The 26,437-nt window shown below is 39.9% G+C and overlaps 4 protein-coding genes across 6 annotated transcripts; 2 read left to right on the top strand and 2 right to left on the bottom strand.

Moving 5' to 3' along the window:
- Positions 1-538: 538 nt before the first annotated feature.
- Positions 539-6,208, top strand: agpat9l (1-acylglycerol-3-phosphate O-acyltransferase 9, like). The gene is made up of 14 exons (XM_044026476.1): positions 539-607; positions 1,110-1,366; positions 1,467-1,533; positions 2,433-2,581; positions 2,683-2,825; positions 3,004-3,078; positions 3,154-3,243; positions 3,332-3,425; positions 3,510-3,625; positions 3,888-3,943; positions 4,168-4,253; positions 4,350-4,478; positions 4,849-4,928; positions 5,741-6,208. The coding sequence occupies exons 2-14, from the start codon at positions 1,223-1,225 to the stop codon at positions 5,841-5,843; spliced, it is 1,332 nt and encodes a 443-aa protein (XP_043882411.1). The 5' UTR covers positions 539-607; positions 1,110-1,222; the 3' UTR covers positions 5,844-6,208.
- A 2,715-nt stretch (positions 6,209-8,923) lies between these two features.
- myl7 (myosin, light chain 7, regulatory) lies at positions 8,924-11,526 on the bottom strand. Its single transcript, XM_044025268.1, has 7 exons — positions 11,461-11,526; positions 11,191-11,292; positions 10,746-10,821; positions 10,541-10,645; positions 9,421-9,499; positions 9,275-9,323; positions 8,924-9,190 (listed from the first exon to the last, which is right to left on the bottom strand). The coding sequence occupies exons 1-7, from the start codon at positions 11,461-11,463 to the stop codon at positions 9,086-9,088; spliced, it is 519 nt and encodes a 172-aa protein (XP_043881203.1). The 5' UTR covers positions 11,464-11,526; the 3' UTR covers positions 8,924-9,085.
- Positions 11,527-12,303: 777 nt separating this feature from the next.
- On the bottom strand, positions 12,304-20,989 carry gck (glucokinase (hexokinase 4)). 3 transcript variants are annotated; one of them, XM_044025266.1, is made up of 12 exons: positions 20,813-20,989; positions 19,988-20,122; positions 19,001-19,130; positions 15,981-16,143; positions 15,702-15,856; positions 15,468-15,587; positions 15,246-15,341; positions 15,029-15,128; positions 14,750-14,933; positions 13,938-14,093; positions 13,291-13,524; positions 12,304-13,088 (listed from the first exon to the last, which is right to left on the bottom strand). In XM_044025266.1, the coding sequence occupies exons 3-12, from the start codon at positions 19,046-19,048 to the stop codon at positions 12,947-12,949; spliced, it is 1,398 nt and encodes a 465-aa protein (XP_043881201.1). In that variant the 5' UTR covers positions 19,049-19,130; positions 19,988-20,122; positions 20,813-20,989; the 3' UTR covers positions 12,304-12,946. The 3 variants fall into 3 exon arrangements, with proteins under 3 accessions (XP_043881201.1, XP_043881200.1, XP_043881199.1); XM_044025265.1 differs by lacking the exon at positions 20,813-20,989 and having other exon boundaries at positions 19,988-20,256; XM_044025264.1 differs by lacking the exons at positions 19,001-19,130; positions 19,988-20,122; positions 20,813-20,989 and adding an exon at positions 16,316-16,477.
- A 1,199-nt stretch (positions 20,990-22,188) lies between these two features.
- Positions 22,189-26,025, top strand: ykt6 (YKT6 v-SNARE homolog (S. cerevisiae)). The gene is made up of 8 exons (XM_044027156.1): positions 22,189-22,388; positions 22,761-22,935; positions 23,043-23,125; positions 23,574-23,674; positions 23,775-23,879; positions 23,978-24,043; positions 24,261-24,362; positions 24,459-26,025. The coding sequence occupies exons 2-8, from the start codon at positions 22,832-22,834 to the stop codon at positions 24,492-24,494; spliced, it is 597 nt and encodes a 198-aa protein (XP_043883091.1). The 5' UTR covers positions 22,189-22,388; positions 22,761-22,831; the 3' UTR covers positions 24,495-26,025.
- Positions 26,026-26,437: the final 412 nt, after the last annotated feature.

Below are 26,437 nucleotides of genomic sequence, written 5' to 3'. Positions count from 1 at the left end.
GTATCTCTGCTTAAAAAAACCATTATTAATACATTAGCTAGAGTGAAAACCACCTTTGAATCATAGGTTAGTAGCCCATTTCATCTAGGAAATAGTAAAGTGGATGCTAAAAGAGTGACCCTGAGCAGTTTTACACACATTTTAAGCCATGTACTGTGGTCTTTCTGTCAATTCAAAGCAAATTACTCTCATTAAAAAATAAATAGGTGGCCCTCATTATAAGGGTTCACCCATTTTTGTTTGTTAAAGTTAAATAATCTAAATTCAACCAAGTGAATTCAATTGTATTTTAGTTTCATATGAACACACAAGCATTACCATGAAATGACACATTTAAATTTGACTCAAAGGTAAATATACAATAAAGTCCAGGTTTCCCTGTCCTTTACACACTGAACAAAAATAAACCAAATAGTTCGCCCAACATGCAGGTTTACTCGAGTTCCTCCCAGGTCCACGTGTCTGCGTTTCCCCTCTGTGTCCAGGGGAGGCGCTGTTGCGCTCACCTCCACTGAACTTTGTTCTAGTAGTAAAACGAGCTGTCACTCAGCTGCTGCTCCAGCCCTTTACACTTCAGGAAGCACGGACATGGATTGGCGGTCGGTTGGTAAGATACGATAGTTTAAGTAACTGTAGAAACATTAAAAAAAACTGCAATTTCAAGTTGTTTAAAGCTCTGTCATAGTTGGTTTATTCATACGTTTATTTTAAAAAGAGGACGTGATAATACTCGTGTTTTGTCTCTCTGTGTGTACATGTCTTGAGTAGGCTGTGTGAACCAATTGTCAGGAAACCCTATCTTTGTGGGGACATTTTTGACCTTGTGAGGACATTTTGGCTGATCCACACAACTTTTACGGGCTTTATGAGGATTAAGACCTGGCTTTATGGTTAGGTATTTAGTTGTGGTGGTTAAGGTTAGGATAAGGGGCTAAGGAAGGCATTATGTCTACGAGTGTCCACACAAAGAATGCAAAACCAGTGTGTGTGTGTGTTTACTCCTGATTACTTCAACTACAACATTGTGTTTACTATGTTTTTCTCTTGTCTTTGTGATTGACGTTGATCTCCACATGCTGATTATTGTGACATTTACATACATGTTTCAGACCCACATCACAGCTGAGCCACAGGGCACACACTCACACACACTCACACACACTTGTACACTCTCTCTCACACACACACACACACACACACTCACTCAGGGAACAGGGTGAAGATGGAGGACGTATGGGCCGGAGCCCTCTGGGCACTGAGGGTCTGGCTGTACCTCATTGTCGGCCTCATCATGATTCCAGCCATGTTTGGCTTCTCACTGGGCATTTCTGAAACATATATGAACATTCTTGTCAAAACACTAGAGGTACCGTCATCCAGCGTCTCTTCTCGTATTTTAAGCTATGAGGATATTTGGTCCGTATGAGCAATGACCATGGATGTCTCCTGTTTGTCCTTCTCCACAGTGGGCCACTCTGAAGATACAGAGGGTGAACACAGTTGAACGGACACGGAACGCCTCCGCATCAAACAGTGAGATGAAAACTGCTTGTCTGAGAGGCTATTCAATATAGATAGATAGATAAATAAAGAGGGATGTGTCTGTAAAAAGTAATCATATCCCTTGTTGTGAAAGATTCAGTGATTTAGTGACAGTTACGTGCCTTGTAATACTGAATTTCCTAACATACTCGATTGCAAGTTTGGACAGGGAGTGTGACATCATGTACCTCTATATTCAGTTGTGATGGACATTTATTGTGAAAGAATGACTTTCTACAGACATTTGAACTGGTGCATTTTCTTCTGCTTTTGCGGACAACTCACATCAGGGTGAGGTGGCCATGCAAACTTTGATTTTCTCACAAAATGCAATTGCAGACCATTTTATGAGTCACACTAAGCTACACAGGCTTGTATCCCCTGTTCTAACACTGGACGTTATGTCAGGCCCCATGTGGTCTATGCAAAGTTCAATAAATGTGATTGTTTTTTTTAATGTTGAGGCTAAATAAAAACAAAGAAAGTGTTGATGAGGCAGACTTTGTTCAGACATTTTTGAATGAATGCTGAATGCAGAGTTCGATAATCCAGGTTTTGGACTTTGCCTGTTGAGTTGTCAGATAGTGGAGTCTTAACTGCTCTGAGATCCCAGTGTTAGATCCCAGGTGTTGCACACTCTCTCTCACTGTCTTAACTCTCTGACAGCTAAGCTCTTGATGTTTCGATACAGTCTTTTGTGTGCTCTCACAAGAACTGTTAATGGCATAAAATATTCAATCTCGTCTTATTAGTGCCATCTTTTCATGTTGACATATGCACATGCTTTTTTTTTTTAGACCGTACAACACTTCTTCTCCTGGCTGACTTTTGTTCCCCAGATTGCTTTGGAGATCATGATGATTGAGTTTGATTCTGTGTGTTTGTGTCAGGTCTTATACAGAGGGGAAATGGCTCCATGGAGAAAGAGTTGGGGGAACTCAGACGCAGTCGTCCCAAGCCACCAGTCGGTGGTGATTTTACATTCAGTGACTGTTTTTATTTCACTCGAAAAGGAATTGAGAGCATTGTAGAGGATGAGGTACCGATTCACGTATTATTAAGAACACAATACATGCGAGTGAGTTGATGTGATGTGGTTTTACCTTTCAGACTTCATTTGTTTGTGCTTTTTATTTAAAGGTGACGCAGCGTTTCACGTCCGAGGAACTGGTGTCCTGGAACTTACTAACTCGCACCAACGATTTCCAGTACATCAGCCTGAAGCTGACACTGGTTTACGGCCTTGGCATCTTTGTGAGATACTGCATCCTTGCCCCACTCAGGTACATGCACATATGACAATACTCCAGCGTGAGATTTACAATACCAATGTTTAGACACGGAGATAACGCTATGACAACTATAGCACGTTCAAACTCCATTATAGTCCCACTAAAGCAAGAAAAATTCATTTATTTATTTATTTATTGTCCATTGAAAATTATGTGTTACTTAATCCAGGATAACACTGGCACTTATTGGCCTAAGCTGGTTGGTCATAGGAACATCGGCAGTGGGATTTCTTCCAAACTCAAGGTGATTATTTTTTGTGTCTTACGCTCTGTTTTAATGTAATGCCAGTTGAGTTTGTTTTCTTATGTGGATTTTTAGTGTTAAGTCGTGGCTCAGTGAATGGGTCCATGTGATGTGCTACAGAATCTGTGCTCGAGGACTCTCTGCCACTATTCACTATCACAACAGGTGGGTGTGCACTCTCAGGAAGTTTCCTGTCTAACAACAACCAGGAAAAGCTTCATCCTCTGATTCTGGCTTTTCCTCTTAACCACAGGGAAAACATACCTAAAAAAGGGGGAATCTGTGTTGCCAATCACACCTCTCCTATCGATGTTGTGATTCTCTGCAACGATGCATGCTATGCCATGGTAGGGAGGGAGATTTTCTATGCTGTTTTCAAGTCATTGTCTGTGCTGAATCATGACATGTTGTCCTAATTTCTCCTTTATCAGGTGGGACAAATCCATGGAGGCTTGATGGGAGTTTTGCAGAGAGCCATGGTGAGGTCCTGTCCTCATGTCTGGTTTGAGAGAGCAGAGATGAAGGATCGCCACCTAGTGACCAAAAGGTCAGTTATTTTCATTACTTTACTTCTCATGCTTGAAACTGCTTGACTTTCTTGACATTTTCCTGGCTGTAAAATCAAATGAAGTTCATAAGAAGGAATAGTTTTAATTTAAAAGTTGCTACTGAACAGTGACTTGTGCAGTTTGTATTCTTATATCTGGAAAATATGAAAGAAAAAATAAAAACCCTCTCCAAAGCAATTTGTAGATACTGTATTTATCAGTCAAGAAATGGTTTCCATGGTCTCTTTGTGTTGCCTCCAGGTTGACGGATCATGTGAATGACAAGACAAAGCTTCCCATATTAATATTTCCAGAGGGTAAGTGTGACCATGCAGAGAGACTGAGATACATTATCCACACCCGTCTGATGTTTGCCTTTGTACCATCAAAGATAAGACTCGGCAAGGGTTGTTATTTCAGCTCTGGGCTTGACGGCAGTCTGGCCACTGGGCAGTGACAAATGAGCAGCTTTTTAATGTGGGTTTGGACAAAGCTCAGACAACTCCGTCTCCTTTAATAACCCAATGTCTGGTTTTTGCAGGGACCTGTGTCAACAACACATCTGTTATGATGTTTAAAAAAGGGAGTTTTGAAATAGGAGCAACAATATATCCAGTAGCCATTAAGGTACTTCAGTCCCATCTGTCAGTCATGCCCAATTTTCTCATTCAGTCTTTTTCAAGTCCTCTGATGTCAGTTGTTGCAATTTTTTTTTTTTCTCAGTATGACCCAAAGTTTGGAGATGCTTTCTGGAACAGTTCCAAATACAGCATGGTCAGTTACCTGCTGAGGATGATGACCAGCTGGGCCCTTGTCTGTAATGTCTGGTACCTGCCAGCCATGCATCAACAGGTGGGTAAAGAGTGTCCTGAAACGCGTGAACACATGTCTATACATACTTAAATCCTTATGGACAGCCCACAGGGGAAGACTCCAACCCCTACTTGTCTCACACGCACGCACGCACACACACACACACACACACACACACACACACACGCACGTTTGTGAGGACACTCATAGATAAAATGCATTCCCTAGCCCCTTGATGCCCTAACCTTAACCATCACAACTGAATGTCTAACACTAAAATATAGTCTTATCTCTCAAAAAGCCCTTTTAAGGGGTGAATGTGAGGATCAGCCACTCTCTATGGTTTATAAGTTTTTAGTACACACACACACACGTCTGATTGACTTTGTTGTTTATTCCAAAATGGAAGGTGGGGGAAGACGCTGTCCAGTTTGCCAACAGAGTGAAGTCAGCCATCGCTCACCAGGGGGGACTTTTAGATCTTCAATGGTGAGATTCTACTACCTTTAGCCTTTGAAATAGTTTCCACATTCCCAATTCACAGCAATATAGAGGACAGGTGCCAAAGTTTCAAAACATGGAAAAAGAAGGAGCTGCGCTTCTACTCAGCATAACAATGCATTCATACACATACAGTGGAGACAACATGGCAACAATAACTAGCTATAAAAACATTATATATGCTAAATACCCACTTTCACTGTGTATAAAAGAGTGAGGCCACGTTGACTAAACTTGGTGGAAGCTCCCTGTTTTGTAGAAAAACAGAAATCTAGTGACTAATGTTATTCGTCTCCTCAACAGCATGTTTCAGCCATCTGTATTTTAACGCATATGCACTGCAGACGCTCCGTTCTCTACTCCTCTGTTGGAGACGTTTTGGAAAGCAGTAGTGAGGTTTTTTAGGTTTGGTAATGTCCAACATTTCCAACACAGCTGTGTTCGAACAACCTTTTTTTGACAACCAGGGTGTCGAAGTGCTACGAGTCGCATTATTGGGTTTGTGAGTCGAGTTTGTGTACCACAAATGAAGATTTTAATCATCAGTTAACTGACTGCACAGTTGTTATTCTATTCTAATTTAACATCTCATGCTCGTTTCACTTTGCCCTTTGAAGGGAAGGACGTCTTAAATGTTCAGTTTAATCAATCCACTAACTTATCGCACAAGTAAGTGATACCAGAGGAACATGGAGTTGTTTGTATGAATGTAAAGCATGAAATGAATGCTGCGACTTTGATCAGTCTAGTGCATGTGGCTGGACATGCAGCACAGTTCTCAGTCTGTCCTGTCTCTGCAGGGACGGCGGCCTGAAGAGAGCAAAGGTGAAGGAGACGTTTAAAGAGCAGCAGCAGAAGGAGTACAGCAGCATGGTGGTGGGAGACGACAGCAACAGCGACTGAGATGCCATGAGTTTCCACGGTGATGGACGAGCTGGGTTTTTTGGACGGTTCACACTACAAAGAGGCCTCTTTCTTAGCTGGACAGAGTGTGGGATACAGCACTGTCAAATGTGCACATGTGCAATATTAACCTTTGACAGAATGACTACGATAAAGAGACAGTTCTTTGTTTTACTGCTGTGAGAGATATTGACAATGTGATTGTGTGTTATTGCCGAGACAAAAAAAAATATGTGATTGCAGATGTCATTGGAATCATGAATGTCATAATGGTCAGTCAGTTGACTCGTTCATTAGCTGCTTCTTGTTGTTTTTTTAAGTAAAATTAAATTTACAAATGATATATTCATGGTTTGATTACACAAGATCTTTGTAGTTGTACTGTTTTGTTGTACAGAACACTCACTCACTTATCTTCTACCTCTATATCCTCCACATGAGGGTCGCTGGCACTAATCTCAGCTGACATAGGGATGGAAAGCACGGTTACATCCTGGACAGGTCACCAGTTCATCACAGGGACACAGAGACAAACAAACATTCACTCTCACACCAACGGTCAATTTCGGAAACACCTGCTGTATGCATCTCCATTCCTGTTATATATGATTCAGGGATTGTTTTATTCAGGTGATTTCACATTTTTTCTTCATGCATATGATTGTTTTTTTTTATTTGATCTGGTTATTTCCAGCTCAGCTCCTACAGTAAGTCTAAAATACACTGTAACGAACAAGCGTCCCTGTTCAAGTGTAGCTGTGATCTTTAAGAGATTCTGACAACAGTCTGCCAGTCCACTGCGTTTTCAGATACTCCATAATGCTACTGGAACTCCTTCACAATATGTGCTGCAGTCATCTTGAAAACAGGTCAAACAAGCCTCTGGCGGCCTCTGCTGGTCATAGTGGTAAGTGTAAGTGCGGAAACACGAATACACAGAGCCACCAAAAACAAATACTTCGATGCCTCTACATGAGTGACAGCAAATGCGGGTGTTTTTGGGTTGTTCAGCTATACACAGCTACATACAGAGACGTGTATCCGAACCCTGGTCCTGCATGTTAAGATGCTGCCCTGCTGCTCCAACACACCTGATTCAGATGAACAGCTCGTTATCAGGCTTCTGCAGAGCTTGATGACCATTTGAATCAGGTGTGTTGGAGCAGGGCAACATATGTAGAGGGCAAATGAAAACAATGCTCTACATCAACAACATACTCAAGAACAAATAATGGCCTTTACAGAGGTGTTGCATTGATGTTGAATGCGGCAATGTAATCCTTAAAGGAGAACACACAGTGTGGAGTTTTTAGATGCTTTTTCGCTTGGTTTTCCCATGATGTGATGACCGTCACTGTCTCCATTTTTCACTGGAGTCTCTTCTGTGGCAAATGAAACAAATAAACAACAATTTGTTTTAAAGCTGTCGTGTGTCACTTTTTCATGTAAACAAATCCATCGTCAGGTCCCATTTAAACTTGAGCAAAGGAGTTCACGTGATGTTGATTATGTCACGACTCTCTCTGTGTCCCTCAACAAAGCTGTGTTTTCTTTTTTGAGCGATGCCTTTTTGAGGGTTAGGGGAAACGTGAACGATACATTTAGGTTAAGGAATTAACTCAAATTCCCTGAAACATGAGCGAGGGAGCGAGATAATGAAATAAATGTTTTAAAGAGAACAGTTTGAATGTTGACCTTCAAAAAATGTACACTGGAGCTTTATCAGTTTCAGACAGTCAGCAGTCTCACCAGTAGTTTCTTGACGACTCTCTTCCGCGCTCTCCTGCTTGACCTGTGTGTAAAAACAAACATCCTCTCATCACATCAGTGATGACCATCACAGTTCCTGCATTGTTTCATTTTGACGGCACTTACGTGTAAAACACTACTTTTGTTTTCCTCGCTCTGCTTGAGTGCATTATACCTGCAAAAGGCAACAATCGGGAGAAAAAGTTCACACGTGACAGCCGAGAAAGTTATTTAACACAGTCAAGAGAAACTGCTGTATTTATGAGCCAGATAAGAGAGTGCTGTTGATTCGTGCAAAGGAGATGAAGCTGCTTTTATCTCTTAGCAGTAAAAACTCTAAATCAGTACCATCACAGATCTCCGTGAATTTACTCCATGTTTTGCTTCTTGTAGGATATGTTTTGAAATATAGTTGCATCTGCATCTGCAGCTAATTGAATCTGCATATTCAATTAGCTGCTGAAAATGAGCACTTCCTTGGTTATAGTAATGCCTGTATACTTTTACACGAAAGTATTGTTTATTGTACAGGAAAACTTCAACTTTGTTGTGATACCAAAGAGAAATTACAGCAGGAATCAAGACAACAAAGGTACTAAACTGTCAAGTCATGAAAAGTGCATGTACAGTGGCTACTGGTGAAAAATGGAAAACACTGTGAAACGTAGATCAATATTCTTTCACAATATTACACGGAGCAGGAATCTACCCACCGCTGCAGATAGGAGCCATGGTTCTTGTAGGCAGGTTTGGGCTTCCTCTTCAGTCCATCTGGTGTCCATGTTGTGTTTACATCCTCTCCTACATCCACCCTGCCAGCAGCTCCAGATGCAATAGGCATCTCTGCCAACAGAATTTCAGAGATTTCAAAAAAAGAGGAAAAAAAGAAAATCTCTGTCATTTGGAAGTTGGCGGATGAGATAACTGCCCTTTCAAAATCTTGCTCACGTCCTTTTCTTGACTGGCCATTTGCAGTGAGGGTAAGAAAAAGTGGCCATGGAGTTTATGGGGATGTTTGTTGTGGTATCCGTGGCAACGGTGTCCCAAAAGAATGGAACAACAGTAAGGCCTCTCTGAATGTGATGAATCTATAGACTAGCCACCGTACTGGCTTTAAACGGGGACTCAGTCTTTGGAGTATTCAGTGACAGTAGCTGACAACTCGTCTGCACAGTCTCCCACTCACTCTGACTGAATGAATAAATGTTTTCTTGGTGTATTTATGAATTCATCACTCATTTAAATATATCATTGGGTTATAGAGCTAACCTAGAGGTAGCTACAAGTCTTTCCTTTAATCCGTATGTGCTTACCAGATTGAGCAAAGAAGCTTTGGAGGAGCCAACACTTTTATTATTTTCACATCATACAAACAAATACGCTTTCAACAGTTTGTAACACCAACAGGACTGCGGCTCTTATAACTGCTGAACAGCTGGATTTGAAACATTCATGTTCCCTGCAGGTTCTGACAACATGGATGGCCGTTCTTCTTAGGATTCCTCCTTCTCATCTCCATGTGTGATGATGTAGCACAGTGACTTGTAGTCAATGTTACCCGTTGGGTCAATGGGAGCGACAGAGAAGGCCTGATCCACCTGGAGGTTTAGTAAGTGCAGGTTATTATCTGAAGGAAATACTCTGAACATCTGTCACATCTGTGATGATAGAAAACAACAAACCTCATCCGGTGTGAACTTATCAGCTTGGGTCATCAGCAGTCGCTTAAACCTGCATGAACGAAATATAACAGTATTAAAAGGAGAGATAAATAAGATGTTGCCATGGAAGCTTCTTAATAATAATAATAACAAACAAAGGTTCTTACTCATCCTTATTAACAAAGCCTGTCCCGTTTGGATCAAACAGTTTGAAGGCAGCAAGTATGGTTTCTTCAGGATCAGTACCTGACAGAGAAAAAAATCTATTATAATCTAGAAATCTGTTATTTAACCCTTAGTGCACACGCGACACAGACTTGTGCCACAGGTTTGCTGTGGGAATAATACACAACTCCTCATATGGACATCCTGGGGGTGTGTGTTTAAAGGTCACATAAATGTGTTCCATCTTCTGATGTGTTGTTGAGTCAGAGTTATGATTTATGATTATATCACATTTGTAGTGGTCAAGTGAACCTTGAACTGTGACGTATTTCCAGATTTCACAAATTCAATCCGATTTGAAACAATTTGAGTACTTTTTGCTCAGGTGTGTTTGTATAATTGGTGAAAATGAAATGTTTTTTTTCATCACGCTGCCTATAGGTTGTCCTACATTCTTATAACCTCTGTATAAACTGTACGTTTAAACATAGTAATGGAAAAAAAAAGTAGCCGAAATACTCTGTGCTCTAAGGGTTGAAGGTCATAACTTTGAGAAGTGTTTTTGGCAGAAATTGAATATACTCCCCATACGTGTGTGTATAAGTGTATAATCACAAGTTTGGTTGGGATGCAGTCATATTTCACGCTGAAAGAACTTAATGGCACTTTTCCACTTTATACAGTTTTAACACGACTCCATTACTCCATAGTTCCTTTCTAAATCTTCTTAACTGATCTACAGTTCGGCATTGTTCGGTTTGATTCCTGTGTCGGACGTCGCCCTCATGGCTCTTCCATTGACAACACTCTCTGACCAATCAGTGGCCGGCAGTCTGTCGACGTCACATTTTAGTATCAGCTCACTGGAGCAGGTACTAAAAAAGTAACATGAACCAGGGGCTATTGCTTATGGAAAAGCAGAAATGTATAGTATAATGTATAATGGAAAAAGTTTCACATTTTGAAGCATTAGGCTTATATTTTAACAAAGAGTAACATCATCCTTTCTGGTATGTGAAGGTCACCTTTGTTCCCTGACGTGTTTGGGAAAAGGACTGGAACAACCCTGTAGAGCTTTAATAAAATCATTCACGTATTTAAACTCATGTGAAATGTTCTTACCATTGAGTTTCTCCCCAAAAAGACTCAGGAACACAGTGAAGTTGAGAGGACCTTTCCCCTCATTCAACATCTGCTCCAGTTCCTCGTCTTGGACATTAAGCTTCCCTGATACACACACACACACACAATCCATTTTCAGATACAGTATATGTACAAAAATATATTTCAAAAAACATAAAATGAAAAGGTAAATAATAATAAATACCCAGCTGTGCGTAGGTCTCCTTCAAGTCTTGTTTTTTAATAACACCATCTCTGTCTTGGTCAATACAACCAAAAGCCTATCAGGTAAAAGCACAACGTTTTTACAATTGTAATAATGAAACATAAACTGTAGATCACAAAATTTTTTTTTTTTTCTTCCCTTAATCTGATATTTAATTACTTTTTAACTCTTTTCTGTTTTACTCTTGATCTTGACCTATTGTACAAAGAACTGCTTATAGTCAAAGATAATTAGAGTCAATAAAATACTGATGCTTTTAACTCAATACCGTAATATTTTAACCATTTTCCAACTAAAAGTTGGCTGTTCGGTGCTTAATAGAAACATTTAGAATACGGATATACTTTTTGTTCATGCATGTTCTTTAAGAAGAAATTAAATTAACCAAAGAAAATGAATTGCAACAATTTCTCCTTTGTCTCACCTCCTTGAACTCTTGTATCTGGGACTGCTCGAACATGGAGAAAACATTGGAGCAGGACTTCTGTCCTCCCCTCTGTCTCTTATTAGAGGCCTTCTTACTTGCCTGAGAAGATGAACACACATGTCAACAGCCCACTCATGTTTTGTGTACCGCAAGTCACAAGTGTATAAAACAACCGTCTTCACCGCTGCAAAGTTATGATTAAATCTACAACAACAATTACATTATCTGGCTTTCCTTTCAAAAATTGAAAGACTGGAAAAGACTTACCATGTCTGACTGATGTTGACACAGACTCCCAGCAGAGGCGTGATGCTGGGGTGGGTTTTATGTATACCCCATCTTATCTTCTACCATCCCATTATAGCCTGCGGTGGGCAGCACAGTCCCTTACATGGCCACAGCTGCTCTGCTCTGTGCGAGTGTCAGTAAAGGGACCTGATAAGAGGTGAAGCAGCCAGGATTCCTCTGGAAACAAAAACAGAGATACGAGTAGCCAAAACTGAGCAAGGAGACAGGGGAAAGTGACCTCTGTTTGAAATTCAATGTATATAAAGTTTAATTAGACATCTTATATCTCTGGAGATAATTATTTTTTTGTATAATATGTAGTTTCTGGTGTGTTTCTATGATTTATTCAATTTCTCTTTTCAAAAAAGAAAAAAACTTCAATAAAAAGGTCACAGTAGAAAAGTCACAGGTGTAAATAATCAAAATATTAAAGGCTGAGTTCATTTAGCATTTTCAGTTTCAAGGCACATGGTGGTTCACTGTCACACTGTCCTGACATGTATGGACTGAACAGAACCTAGGTTGATGTGATCAGTAACATTATGTCAAAATATCTGCTGTACAAATGGTTAAATAATATAAATAACTTAATTAGGTGCAATTACACCATTAGTTTGTGGTGAATCTAGTGACACTACAGCAATAACTGTTGTGTATACAGGAAATTAAATAATATTCATGCTTGGAAGATATTACTTCATATGTACTGTATAACATCAATGGACACTGACACTGTTCACTGGGCTTTAAGGATTTGTGTAACGCAAAAATGATTTGCTAATTTTAACTTTATTATATTTGGAAAAAACAAAAACAATGACATTGAAGTTCAGTTATTAAGATAATGTTTGTTTTTTACAGTTAGTTTATAGTATTCATCATATATTTAATCATGGTCATCATGAAAAAAAAAACACCAACAAGCTAACACAGTTGTAAACATAATATTAAAATGTATAATACCAAAGGTAATATGTCATCCTTCACAAGCATAACTCACTACACAATAGGGCAATGAATATATTAGATACTATCCATATAGTTTACAAGAGCATTTACAAAAATGAAATGTATCAACCAGTCCTCACTGGTACTATAATACACTATTATCAATATTACATTTGCCATTTATGAGCTGGACCAGTCCAAACCCAAATATTATCGACAGACAGTGAGACACACAAGAAGCCAGCAAAAGTTTTGGGTCCAACAGTAAACAAGTTCTTAACATTCAATAACACAGACATTGCCATCAGTTGGTCCAGTACTATACAGTGGTCTATGATACAAACAGTTTCCTGCTTTCTAGTCAATGCATCCTCCAACCATGAGTATCCAGCACATCCCTCTGAGCCTGAAAAAGGCCAGAGTGTCATGTCTGTGGATGACATGTCACCAGTGTTGCCAGATCAGGGTTCGGGTCTACTTCACCACTGTCCTGCAGGGAAATAGCTCAGTTCACTGCTCACTTCATGCATGAAGCCATCTTACAGGCCACTGCTGAGATAAGGGCTGCCCCCCGTCCGCTCCCTTCCTCTGACTGGATGAAGGTGATCTCACAGTGAGGCGTGAGGTCCCAGACGATTTTGTGGAACCTGTCACTGAAACTAAGAAAGAGAAACAATATAATGAATCCGTCATGCCTCCTGTATTTCACTTTCATCCTCATTATTTCATCATACAAAAAAGGATTTGGGGAGTTTGGCCAGTGAAAAGTGTTAAATCATCATATGAGAAGCATCTTTTCTTTGCTTCTCTGCTTTGTAGTTTCTTATTTAGAAAACTGATGTGAGAAACAGCATTCCTCACCAGGGGTGCAGCTTGTAGACAGATCCATCTACCCCCACTGTGATCTTCAGGGCTTCCAGACTGCGCCGCGCCCGCATTCTATTGATCACACCAGCGAGCCCTGCACCGCACATGTGAGCGGAGCGTGTGGAAACACTCTCACAGACCAGACGCACAATATCACAGTCCATCTCTGATGGCAAAACACCCAGTGAGGACAGGATGTTGTAGATCTGTTTTCTGTCACCAGTGTCACTAAAAAAAAAAGCAAAAGACAAAACTTAGAGAAGTAGCTTGTAAAAAAAAAAAATATATCCCACTGTTTAAAAGGCTCAATATTGTAGTTATCAAGTCTATTCAAGTAATGTGAGGTGAAAGTGCTTCTTAATTTCCCCTATTAATATTTATGTAAACATTTTTGAATGTCATCAGGCTTTGTAGTGCTTTTCCCCTCCGTTTATGCAAATGCAATGACTGTCTATATAAATAATTACATTACATTATTACATGTCATTTAGCAGACGCTTTTATCCAAAGCGACTTACAATGGAATCAAGTACACTCCACCCCCAAATAAGCAATATTTTATTTATTTGATAGGCAACTTTCCCTTTGTATGTAGCCGTTTTACAATAAGCTGTTGGAAAAATACAGCCACTGACGCTCACCTCTCCACCTGTGAGACGTAACGTGTCTCAAAGCTGCCACGCGTCTTCAGCAGCTCCGATGCTTCACCATTAAACAGCAGGTCTTCGTTCACCAGCTTCAGCAGAACAAGTCTGACCAGCTCCCCCATGTACTTCCCACTGATCAGCTTCTCGTACCTGCAGCAGGCAACACCAACGAAGAGAGGTCACTTTAAAAATCACAGGAATACTGAGGGTAAATGAGCCCAAAAGAGGATGTTGAAATGGGGGAACAAAGAGGAAGTGAATCGTGCACTGCATGAGCAAACAAATTTCATTCTCAAACAGCCATCTTCCTCTGCACAGACAGGGATGAGGGGGGTGAGGATGACAACGTCAATGCTGAGGCTGGCCTCAGCATTTCTCAGTGTGAAGGGCCCCCGGTGCAAAAGGCAAACAACCATTAGGCCGACAGGCACCATGACAAGCCGTCGAGAGAGAGATCATTAATCTGACACATCCACCTGCTGGCTAGCCAATGACGTACGTGGGCCCTGGCCATTTACAAACATCCTCACAAAAACAGCTGGTAGCTCAGGACTTTCCTAGTAACCTCAGATAGGGGTCTGGTGAGTATTGCCACAAAAGCAAGATTAATCTAGAAAAACAGTCAGAGGATAAGTGGTGGGATGGGTTCAGGCTGGGTGAAAGGGGATGTGTTTGGCATGTTTTTAATTTCACAAACAGATAAATAATAAACGTCACATGGGCATGTGCACATACAGCAGAGCAAGCTGAACGACATGCAAAGCAAATTGGATGACATGTGCATATGAATGAAATGTTTCACTCACAGCTGGTGTCCAGGGTTAATCGAGGTCTCGTCCACCACCCTGTCATACTCCAGCCTGAAGTCCTCCAGCTCCCCGTTGTCACCGAAAGCTCCCCACTCTGTGTTCACACACATGCGCCCCTCCTCCCCTTCTACCAACTCGACAGTCCTCATCTCCTCCATGAAGCAGGCGTTACAGCCAGTCCCTGGATTAAAAAAAAGCAAACGGAACAGACGTTAGACCTGCAATGTCACAGCAAGTGTGTGTGTACATGAGGGTTATAAGAGCAACACTTCTTACCAACAATCATTCCAACTTCACAGCTGCGATCTTCATAATAGCAGGAGACCATGGTGGCTACTGTGTCATTCACCATGGCAACTACATCCATCTCAAAGTCCTGAAGGATATAGTGAGGATAACAATGTAACTACAACCATCTACATACAGGTGGTAAACATCTTCACTGGCTTGTTTACTTTTTTTAAAGGATAGACTATGATTAAATGGAACTCACGCCACGTCTCTTGATTGCATCTCTGAGTAAACCCACAATGTTGTTCCCTTCTGCCCCAGAAGCTTTGAACCCTTTGGTCCAGTTGATGAGAATTCCCTGTGGAAAGAGACAAACCTCAGATGTGAAAGTTTGATAATAACTGCAGACCGTGAGTCAAATGCATTCTATTTTTTGGGGGGGTGTTGGAGGTCACCTTTACACATTTTACTTTTGACTTCCTACCTTGTCAATGTCCTCATGTCGTACTGGAAAGGAGAAAGTGAAACCCAGAGGAAGCTTCTTGTGCTTGATGTGGTGCTTGTCCAAGAAGTCTGACATACATTCTGCAATGTAGTCAAACAGCTACAAAAAAAGAGATCCTCAGCATTTATAAAACAAAGACCTGACGACAGATGTCATAAACCATAAACCTTTATCAGCTATAAAAGGGGACAACTGGATTCTGCATTTACTGACCATTTCAGCAGTCCCCGTCATGGCATCTTCAGGAATGGAGTACATCTGGTTCTTGGTCTCCACCCTCCATTTGCTCTCCTCATCTTCACCCACAATGACCAACATGACACGAAAGTTTGTTCCTCCCAGGTCCAGAGCCAGGAAATCACCAACCTCTGTCAAAACATACATAAATGACATCATGTACTGCTTACATTATATGATCCAATATTCTGAATCCTGAACATTTGATTCTTGAGGACAAAAAGAATCATTTTCGGATGAAGAATGAGTTTCTACCTGAGCCCTCGGGGGTTGAGCACACATAAGTTGGAAGCATTTTGACACTGGCCTCCTCATGTGTCTCTACACGCAGTCCTCTTTCAATTTCCTGCTGCATCCGCTTCATGATTTCTTTGAGGTCTTCCTTCTTCAGTCGGAACTCAGACAGAATCTGATTGACCTGTAATGAGTGGAGAGAGGAGCAGGTCAACAGCTGCACACACAAAAACACTCACTTTCCCTTTGGTTCTATGACTGGACAAAAGATTTGTGAACTTCATATAACAGTCACTCAAATCATTGCAGCGTATATCATAGAAATCTCCAACTGAAGACAGAAAACAAAATCTTACCATTAGGATTTTATCAAACACAGATCTGTGGCTATAAGGCATCTTCACCATCTGGTCAACATGAGAGGTGACACACGGCATCTTCACAGGTTTAACTAAATGAGCTTCTGTGTGTGTTTCTTGGTGTGTTGTGAGTGTGAGTCCACCCGTGTGTGCAGAGCAGAGTCAGTGAAGTGTGAGTGACTCTGAATGAGAACCTCAGCTGTTTATATGCTCAGGTGAAGTGGGCTGGATGCATCAGCCACGACATATGCCCACCCCTTTCTAACCTCACCCCATCTGGACGCACACATGCAGGTGCACAACCTCTGTACAGAGTTTAAAAACCCCATTTTACAGTGTATCACTGATTAGATGATGATTTTATCATTTATACAGAACATATGATTAAGCTCTATTTTTTTTAAATACTTGTTTAAATTTATGCTTTCCACCTTTGATTTTGTTTACATTTGACAAGACACGCTACATAAATTAAGCATTAAAAAATACATAACACATTTTATCTCATAATACATCATCAAAGTTATACTTTCCCCAAGAAGTCCTGTGTCAGACAAATGTAAAACTTAAACAGTTAACATACACAGGAAAAAGACCCTCAGCACAAATTCAAACATGTAACTCAATCTCTCTCACACACACCATCCTAACCATACATCATCTTCACCTTGAAATTTACTCATGTAATCATTTACATGATTGATATTTGTAGATAAATCCCATTAACATGACTGTGTAAACTCATGTTGTATGTCCCCACAACAAACTAATACCTGAAACACACACACACACACTGCAACTTGTATATACACACAATGAATGACTATGCGAAATTGTTTATCAATTCATTATTTTGAAAAAAGTGAACAGATGGATAGTGATAGAATTTATATTATAAATAATCATACATTATTCAAATCTAATTCTGAACTTGTGACTTAGGTTTTTAACATGTTGTTGTAGTTTTGTCTGTATTTCTTTTCATTGATGTTACCTTAGGTTTGAAAACTTTTCAAAAGACATTTTTCTAGTTAAATTAAAGTTCAATAAGGAAAAAGACAATCTAACAATAAAGGTTGTGATAGAGGCTGTCAGTGCCAAAAATGAAATGCTGATCACTGTTCATGAACAACAGTTTTAACTTTGCAAAAACCATCACCTAAATGATTTGGTGAATCATTATTTGCCTACATGTGGCGATATCTGACCAATGACCCAGAAAACATTTTACAGCCCAGCAACATGACAAAATTAAATAGAAATAAACTTGTACTCTTGGGTTTTTTTTTTTTTTTTTTTTAGAAACCTTGCTCAATTCAGGTACTTCAAAGGCAGGGTTAAATATATATTTGTTTAACAAAAAGGTCTAAACTTAGCAACAGTGTGGGATGAATGACCTCTAAAACTAACAATAGTATGCTGCAGGTCAGGGCCTTCTGTGCTTATCAGCTTCAGAAGTTTAATTGACCAGAGGTCAGAGCTTTTCTTAGCTCTGACATCTGGGCTGTGAGGTAACAGTGACCCTCTCCCCCAGTGTCCTGACTGGTAGTTTTGTAAGTAAACATAAATGGTGACACTGACCCAAAGACATATAGTCACATACTAATTAAGGTACACCTTTAAACCACAAAAATGGTCCCCTAATATACAGCATGTGGTGTTGGAATACGTCCAAGATGTTTTACCTATAATTTATGTAATATACAATATAATTATATTTAAATATAATGTGATCTATATAATGATTAACACAGGCCATACAGTGGTGCGTGTGGCTAGCACTGTTGCCACACAGCAAGGAGGTTAACTGGATCATGTCCCGGTCCGAATTGTTCTCTGCTATCCATGTGTGTGTGTGGGTTTTCTCCAGGAACACTGTCCTTTATGTCCATAAAACATCCAGAGGTTAATCGAACACTCTAAACTACCCATGTTGTGTGAGCGTTCGTCTCTATGTCGGCCCTGCGATAGATAGGACTAGCGACCTCTCCATGGTTTTACCCATCTTTTGCCCCATGTCAAGGATAAAGCAGTAGTAGAGCTCAAAGAAATAAAGAATTTAAAGGCAAATGTGCACATAAGGTGCAAGTTCAATTTAAGTGCACTCAAAACACACTCACTTTGTTGTGTTCATTTGCAGGTAAGAGTTGAAAGTGTGCCAAGTGCTTGTCAATTGCAGATTATCTGCTTAATATAACCAACTGGGTTGTTTGCACAAGGAGCTGCCTGATGCGCTTCCATTAAGCCAGCTGTCTTTTGCACTGCAAATGACTATGTCAACACATTACTCGATTGCAGGGAAAAGGAAATGCAGAGATCTGTGGAACATTACCTCATACTATACATCAAGGAATTTGTGTCACAACTCTTCCTTGCTCCACGTGAGTTGATTGATTTACATTGAGGAAAGTTGTCAGAGGCTTGTTACACGTAGCTTCTGTACCTTTACTTATCCCCCTTTGAAATGAAGGCAACTCTTGTTTAACAATAAATTACTATAACATTCTGTAGCCATGGGCCTCAACTCAGTCACACAGATCACCACTGACTTAAACTCAACCTGTATAGTTGATCATTTACATTGATGAGCAATTACAGTACAGTTTTGATTTAATTACATATATAGTTAGATTACTTCATTTGTTTGGAAGATACTATTATAATTATTTCACAGACAGATACCTTTTCCATCATATCACAACGAAGATTCCTCAGTGTCCTGCCAAACATCAGGGCTTTGCGGTGAAAGTTCACTCCTTTTTATAAGAGTTGTGGAAATCCCCAATTTTCTGCTTTGAGGACAGTGTTTCCCCTGCATGAATTGTAAAGAATGTTAGCCGTAAATGGGAAACCGTCCAAACATAAACAGGTTATATGTAACACAAAGGCCTTTCAGATGTCTTTTCAAGGTTTAGGTAAATCCTGTGCATTTGTTGTCATTCTTGCAGTTAAATGGTCCAGTTAATATCCACATGTGCCATCATCCAACCGTCTGTGAAATGAGCTGGTAGATTGAAAATCCCATTCAAATCTTCGTTTCATCAATAAACCTTTGATGGCATCAAAAATTGAGAAAAACATTATGACTAAGCTCCAGTTCGAAACTCGCAGCTACTTGTTGTCATCATGGGTTCAACTTCAGCAACCGAAACTATACCAGGGAAAACAAGAAAGAAAAATCCCCGGTATAGTAGGGAGACAGATGCACCCGAGGCTTTGCCGTTTCCATGTTGAAGTGGTTTCAATGTGTTGCCTTGGCGATGCATTACAGACACACTTCTGCCATGGAAAACACTTACCACTGACTGAGTTAAGTGGCCGGGAACATTGTTAAATGGAGCAAGATTACGAAGAAAACATCAGTAAAAGCAGTAGCTAGTAGTGGATGACATGGTCAACATGGTGTTTGTTTTTTTAATTTTATATATGTATATATATATATATATATATATATATATATTTATTTATATTTTGTATATATATATTATACATTTAAAAAAAATAAAATTAAAATGACAGAGCTGGATCTGTGACCATGTCCCGTTAGCCAGAGTGATGAAGCAGCCATTGAGGAATGTGTACAATTTGGAATGCTATGGTCATTACATCTACTTCAGTATAAAGTAAATATAGATTAAACAAAAGTAAGTACCATCTGAAAAAACATACCTAAAGACATCCCATGGCAAAGAGGCGTCATTGTAGAAGGACCGGTTCACCATGGGCAAGGCCCTCACTGCAGCCATCCAGGACAGGACTTTACCAGGTTGTGGTCTTCAACATGGAGTCCTCTGATGCAGGGATCTGCTGCAGCCACCACCACACCAACACTCAATAGTAATGATTGACTGCAACAGGGGGGTTTGCATTCCTTCGAACCATTGTGATTATGGATTGATTTGAGTGTTGAAGTGTGATTTTTTTTTTTATCTTCTTAAATGTGGATATTACCCAATTTCTTTGCTCCATATAAAAGTAACCATTGAAATTAAACAATTTGGGGATTGAGAATAGTATTAGAAATTTGAGAAACAGCAAACATTTTACCAACCAAACAAGAAAATTTACAGATGAATCACATTAGTCGAGCCCAATTTACTCTAATGATTTGCCTGCTGTGACCTGACAAAATGGCTAACAATGAGCCACAATTGACCAAACATAATTCATCCTGTTGGCTCAAATATGTATTTATGGATCAAGGCTAATAATTAAGCAAACATTAAGCCATAATTGAGTTAACAGTGAGATTACATGGAGCCAAAGCTGAAATTGGGCAAATAAGCAAACATTAAAAAACACTGTAAATTTTCCCACTGCAGACAAATAAAGTGCTTCCTCCATAATCCACAGCCAAGGGGAAGAGTGTCATTCTGAACCGAGCGGGTCAAACTGACCCACACAAGGCAGCAGAAGGGTTATTAAATCTTCTTCAGGAGAACAACATGGAGCTAAAGCTAATTTTGAGCATATAATTGAGCCAAAGTTACTCACCATTCTGGACGAGTCATCAACGTGAACCAGGTCGAACGCGCCATCTTGAATCTCCTTGCTACATTTTTTTATAGGCAACTAACTTTTCGGTGTCACTCCAGCAGTTTTGTTGTTATCGTGTGTTATCGTTTTGCGGCTCGTTTAAGGGGCTTCTCTTCGAAGTATGTATTGAGCGAAGTTGGCTGGGGAAAGAGGAGAAAGACGCCGCGGTTATCAGCTGATTGAAAACACCTGAAGATGGCCAGGTGTGTTGTACGTCACCAATCAATAAGCTGTAGGCACAAAATATTCACATTTCCCTCCAAGTTTCCCCATCTGTATTTATAAAATACATCAAAAAGGCCATTATATTTCATCTTCAGCAGGATAAAGAGGAGAGTTAAAACTTTAAAATTGCTCCTTTGTAGGTTTTTAAAGATTTCATCCATGTCTCGTTGACCTCTGGCTTTTATTTTGAAATCCCTGGGGCTCTTTTTTAGTGTGGACAAGAACAGAAACTGTATTGACATTTATTCTGAAATCATTGGGCATGTATGTTAGTGTGGACAAAACCTGCACCAGTGTGGGTGTAGCCTCAGAAAAAAGTTAGCATATTTATAACCTATAAGTTTTAGTTTGGTGCTCATGAAAGTTAATTTATTTTTTGAATATGAATTCTTCCAATGTCCTCCCCTGTTTGTCAAACTCATTTTTTTTACACAGATGATGAGCCCCCCCTGGTGAATAAATGAAATTACTGCATGTTTTTGTGTGTTTGACAGTGTGTTGGGTTGGAGATGGAGGTTCAGGAGCAGGGACAAACAATTATCTGGCCCCTACTTCGAAAGTAGTAGGTGTGTGTGCCCTGGACAGGGGTTCGGGTCGGGGGCCTGGTTTGTCGTGGACACAAGCAAGGGGGGCTTCAAGGAAAAAAGGCTGGGAACCACTGTGTAGGGCACTGAATCACTTTTCTGTACTAGAAAGGCACTCCTTTAGAAACAATCAAATTTCATAATTTCAAAAATGCTACAGTAAATGAACTTGAAAATGACAGGTAGTTGAGACAATCGAGAACAGGAATCAGGAGTTCAGAGAAAACAATTTGTTTTTGTTTTCTAATTATGTTTTGAATTGTGCCTTTACAGCAATATCATGATATGATATTATTCAAAAATAATAAGTAAATCTTCCCGGCATTATTATTATTATTATTATTATTATTATCATTATTAATGTTATTGTTATTATTATTATTATTATTGATATGCATTAAATGTAAGATTAATAACTGGAATTACGAGATGTTCTGTCGATGTGAATATTTTACATTGAGTAAGTCAGCCGCAGCTACAGGACGTTTTCCGACACTACGGGAACTATGAAAACAGTGGCGCATTTGTTTCTACCGGAGCGCTAGAGCCGTTGGACTGTTTGATGATCGTGACGTGGTGATTGGTTACCAAGTACTATCGCGAAAAACATTACGGTAGCAAAATTAGATCGAGGTTGGGTTGTTGGAATAAGCTATCTCGGGTGGAGTAACAGGTTTATCCTTTTCTTTTGACAAGACTTGTACTGTTTGCTGCTAATTTGTCTGGTAAGTTATCCGAGGCCCGAACGAAGACCAGGGTAACATCTGTAGCTAACACTGACTGTGGTTGACTTGATTTCACAAGTATGCACAAGCTTTTACATTAACCTGCATCACCGTCACTGTATGATAAGTCAAAATATGGCGCTGTCAGATCAATTGTAGCCCGAGAAAAAAAGTCTTAATTTAGCATATCGTGGCTAACAATAGCTAGTTAGCTTGTTAGCTTCTAGCAGGGCGGCTCGGCTACTAGTCAGGTGAATTTGATTTAAGTTTCTGTAGCCGTGTCGTTAGCAGAGAGACTGAGTGGCTGAGCTGAAAAAGGATTAATGCTCTCATGTGATTCTGCTTGTGTCATATCCACAATTGGGTCGCCAGGGCTGTGGTGTGCGTGAGAGAGAGGGAGAGAAAGAGAGACTTGACTCATTCTGAACTGATACGGCGGCAGCATGAAGCTCTACAGTCTTAGCATCATCTACAAAGGAGCATCCAAAGCCAACCTTCTCAAAGCGGCCTATGACCTGTCCTCCTTCAGCTTCTTTCAGCGCTCCAGGTGAGTCTTACTGATCACCATTACTTTTTCATCTTTGCTTTCAGTTTGACTGTGGAGCTCAGCAGATGTGGGTGTTCTTTGTAGTGACTCTGTTGTTTTGATTTTAGTGTTCAGGAGTTCATGACTTTCACCAGTGCCTTAATTGTTGAACGAACAACACAAGGAAGCCGTGCCTCCGTCAAAGAACAAGGTAAAAAAACAAACAAAACGATCCTTAATAATGGAAACAATAATTCTGGACTTAACTCAAATTTAAACTGATGCTAACAAGTGACCACTGTCTAGATGGGACACATTGTATTTTTTAATTTATAGTGTTCAACAGATCAGTACATTAAATCTGTGTTTTGTGGCTTGCAGCTTTGGCAGTGGATTCATTTCTGTTCGCCAATCACTAAGTCCGGTGTCTATTTTGTCCCCTTAATTGGTCTTCAACACACACACACTAAATAAAAGAATGCACAGCCAAATTGCATGTGTGCTTATCAGTCTTAGGTCAACATTATAAGCTTTATTTAAGACTCTGTACTATTTCTGTTTTTCTTAACAAAGTGCACTTACTGACTGAGTTCAGCTGCACCATGAGGCCAAGAAAGGCCATTTCTGATGGTGGAATATGGGATTTCTTTCTGTTTCAGAATACCTGTGCCATGTGTACGTGAGGAACGATAACCTGGGTGCTGTGGTCATTGCAGATACAGAGTATCCACAAAGAGTCTCTTTCACATTGCTGGAAAAGGTTTGAACAAAAACATGTCTATAAAGACGCATCATATTGCACTTTCATGTTATCTTGTATAAAGAGATGGTTACCATTTTTGTTTATTGTTTGTTTTTAGGTACTAGAGGAATTCTCCAGGCAAGTGGACAGTATAGACTGGCCGTCTGGTAATCCTGAAACCATAAACTACAAAGCCTTAGATATTCACCTGTCTAAATACCAGGTCAGTGTGTATGTAATGTAATGTAATGTGTTTATCAGATAGGTTTTACATCAATCAGAGAATCTTTTTAACTATTTTGTTGTACTTGTTCTTCCCAGAACCCTAGAGAAGCAGATGCAATGACCAAAGTGCAGGCAGAACTGGATGAGACAAAGATCATTTTGGTAAAGTACCTCCGGACACTTCTGAAACAGCATATTCAACATAAGGATGGCACCTGTTACAAGTTCATCAGTTTCATTTATCAAACTGTGACCCAACATGTCTGAATTACCTTCTTGCTTTTGCGATTTACTTATCAAGTCATTCTCTTTTCAAATCTCTTGCCAGAGATTTGCGCTCTCAAGTGTGCTTTCTATATTTAACTTTTGTTTCATGTAGCACAACACCATGGAAAGTCTTTTGGACAGAGGAGAGAAACTGGATGATCTTGTGGCAAAGTCAGAACACCTGGGAAACCAGTCTAAAGCCTTCTACAAGACTGTGAGTACTGACCACCATCATCTTAGCACTGAACTGTAAAGGCAGTTGGCCGGCCGCTGTTAAGATGCCTGACTGTGTGCATGTTTGTCCTCGCAGGCACGGAAACAGAACTCATGCTGTGAAATCATGTGATGTCACTGCCTCGTCCTTTTGGAAACGTGTGTCTCTGCCTTTCTGCTTTTCCTACACCTCCCATCATGCACTGGTTACCAGCTCTCAACACAACGGACAGAACAGACACCGTCTTGTAAGGAGTGGGGTGCCAGGATGAGAGCAGGAGAGGGTGGAAGGTGATATACTGTCTTAAGTGTGACCTATCCGGATTGTGACTGATGGGGGTTGAAGGAGTGATGGGGTTTAGTCAGGGGGAGAAGTAACGTTTGAATTATTACTAACCTTGTCAAAGGGTAACAATCTGTTTGGTGTTTTGAAACCAGCTGAGGACATAATGGTGTGACGTTGTATGTCGGTGGTGTTTTATCTTCAGATCATTTAATATTACTTGGATTGAATCAAATTTTTATAGTTTGATCTCAATTATTTTTCTTTTTTTCCCCAACAGAGTATTAACCACAGTTGTGCTTTTGCGTCAACTCTGACAATCCCAGATTTTTCTTATCTTGTGAACTCATACAGTGTGTCACTGTTACGGTTCAGTTCTTCTACACTCGCTTTACTCCCAGACATAACCTTTATGTCCACTAGGTGGCCCTGTTTACTTTAGTGGTCAACTGAGCTTCAGTATTGAGGTTTACCTAAGCACAGACAAGATGGCTGGAAGTAGCTGCTTGGACATGTGATATCAAAATCTCTCAGAATTTTACGTTGATTTTAAAAATCTTAATTATACTGGATTGAGTTACAGGATTTCTTTGCTTCTTTTTTTTCTTGTCCTGTAGTGGTAAATAAAATCTTAAACATTCCTGCTTTTGGTGATTGTGTTATATTGAGTGATAAAATGTCAAGATGGAGATAAGATGTTTAAATGTCAATACATGTTTCTCCATAGATGCAGCGTTATCGCAGTGTGACTAAAGTGTAACTTTCCTGTCCTGTTTAAGAATTGTGTCATCTAATGAGCAGAATGGGACTTGTAAGCTTTTCTCTGTTGATCTGTGCACCATGCTTGTCACTGTGGTAGCTGCCACACAACACTTACACAGGTTTTTACTGTTCACTATTCCACGCAGGCCCACCAGGGCTCGTCTTCATCTCTCAAACTTACCAAAATGGAAGTTTTACTGTCATTCCTTGAGACTTGGATCTTAGGAACCTGCAGTGCTGTTGCACTCTGTCCTCTGATTATATATACTGTCACTATAAATGGGTAATTTCATATTGTAAGACACTCCACCGCTGACTGTTTGTTATTGGGCTGAGTGGTGAGAATCATTTTAAAATGAAGTCATGCCTTTGGTTGTGTGTTTTTAGATGTTTATCTGCTCTGTTCCCGTTCTGCAGTATGTATGTGATTTGCTGATCTACACCATCCGCAGGCTGCAATGATGTTGAGTGCTTGTGTGTTTGTGTGCGAGCGATCAGAATTTGCTCTTTCTGCTTTTACAGTGTAAACATTTGTGCAATATCTCTGCAGACTGTTGGTGTTGCTGTGTAAAGCAGAGAGAATACATTGAAATATTTACCATAAAGGACAATACATTCACCTTTTGTATTTGCTATTTTTAATGACTAACTCTTTTAAGCATTATTTCTGAGATGTTAAGTTGATTTTTTTCTCTTCACAAATCCCAGGTAATGGGGGGCAAATCTATATTACGTTATACTCTAGCTATTTACGGGCAAGTTCTTGCTGAACAGTCTACATTTAACATTTTCAAGTGGATGTGATAAATGTAATATTTAGAAATCTATTCAGCTATTAACAGTCTGTACTTGAAACAGTTTTGTTCAAATGCAGAAAATGATCTCATTCAGATAAACAGAAAAAAATAACTCTTGTTGTGGCACGTCTTCTCTGTTTTAAACATGCAAATGGAAAGCGTTTTCTCAGGTGGTAGTGGTGTGTAGTTGCAGAACGCCCTGTAAAACAAGGTTAAGGTAAACCTGTTCTTAAA

The sequence above is a fragment of the Solea senegalensis genome, linkage group LG5 (genome assembly GCF_019176455.1).
Source record: "Solea senegalensis isolate Sse05_10M linkage group LG5, IFAPA_SoseM_1, whole genome shotgun sequence".
Classification (NCBI taxonomy): Eukaryota; Metazoa; Chordata; class Actinopteri; order Pleuronectiformes; family Soleidae; genus Solea; species Solea senegalensis.
Note: the sequence above shows the minus strand (reverse complement) of the source record. Positions and strands in the feature narration are given on the sequence as shown.

Excerpts from the sequence above, each read along its gene's own strand:
- agpat9l (XM_044026476.1), top strand. The coding sequence starts at position 1,223 with ATGGAGGACGTATGGGCCGGAGCCCTCTGGGCACTGAGGGTCTGGCTG. Across the intron at positions 3,244-3,331 it reads ACTATTCACTATCACAACAG|GGAAAACATACCTAAAAAAG; the intron begins GTGGGTGTGCAC and ends TCTTAACCACAG. Across the intron at positions 3,426-3,509 it reads ACGATGCATGCTATGCCATG|GTGGGACAAATCCATGGAGG; the intron begins GTAGGGAGGGAG and ends CTCCTTTATCAG.
- myl7 (XM_044025268.1), bottom strand. Across the intron at positions 10,822-11,190 it reads AGATACAAGAGTTCAAGGAG|GCTTTTGGTTGTATTGACCA; the intron begins GTGAGACAAAGG and ends TTTACCTGATAG. Across the intron at positions 9,500-10,540 it reads TTTTGGGGAGAAACTCAATG|GTACTGATCCTGAAGAAACC; the intron begins GTAAGAACATTT and ends TTTCTCTGTCAG.
- ykt6 (XM_044027156.1), top strand. The coding sequence starts at position 22,832 with ATGAAGCTCTACAGTCTTAGCATCATCTACAAAGGAGCATCCAAAGCC. Across the intron at positions 23,126-23,573 it reads TGCCTCCGTCAAAGAACAAG|AATACCTGTGCCATGTGTAC; the intron begins GTAAAAAAACAA and ends TTTCTGTTTCAG. Across the intron at positions 23,675-23,774 it reads CTTTCACATTGCTGGAAAAG|GTACTAGAGGAATTCTCCAG; the intron begins GTTTGAACAAAA and ends GTTTGTTTTTAG.
- gck (XM_044025264.1), bottom strand. The coding sequence starts at position 16,396 with ATGCCGTGTGTCACCTCTCATGTTGACCAGATGGTGAAGATGCCTTAT. Across the intron at positions 16,144-16,315 it reads TGTTTGATAAAATCCTAATG|GTCAATCAGATTCTGTCTGA; the intron begins GTAAGATTTTGT and ends CACTCATTACAG. Across the intron at positions 15,857-15,980 it reads CTCAACCCCCGAGGGCTCAG|AGGTTGGTGATTTCCTGGCT; the intron begins GTAGAAACTCAT and ends ATGTTTTGACAG.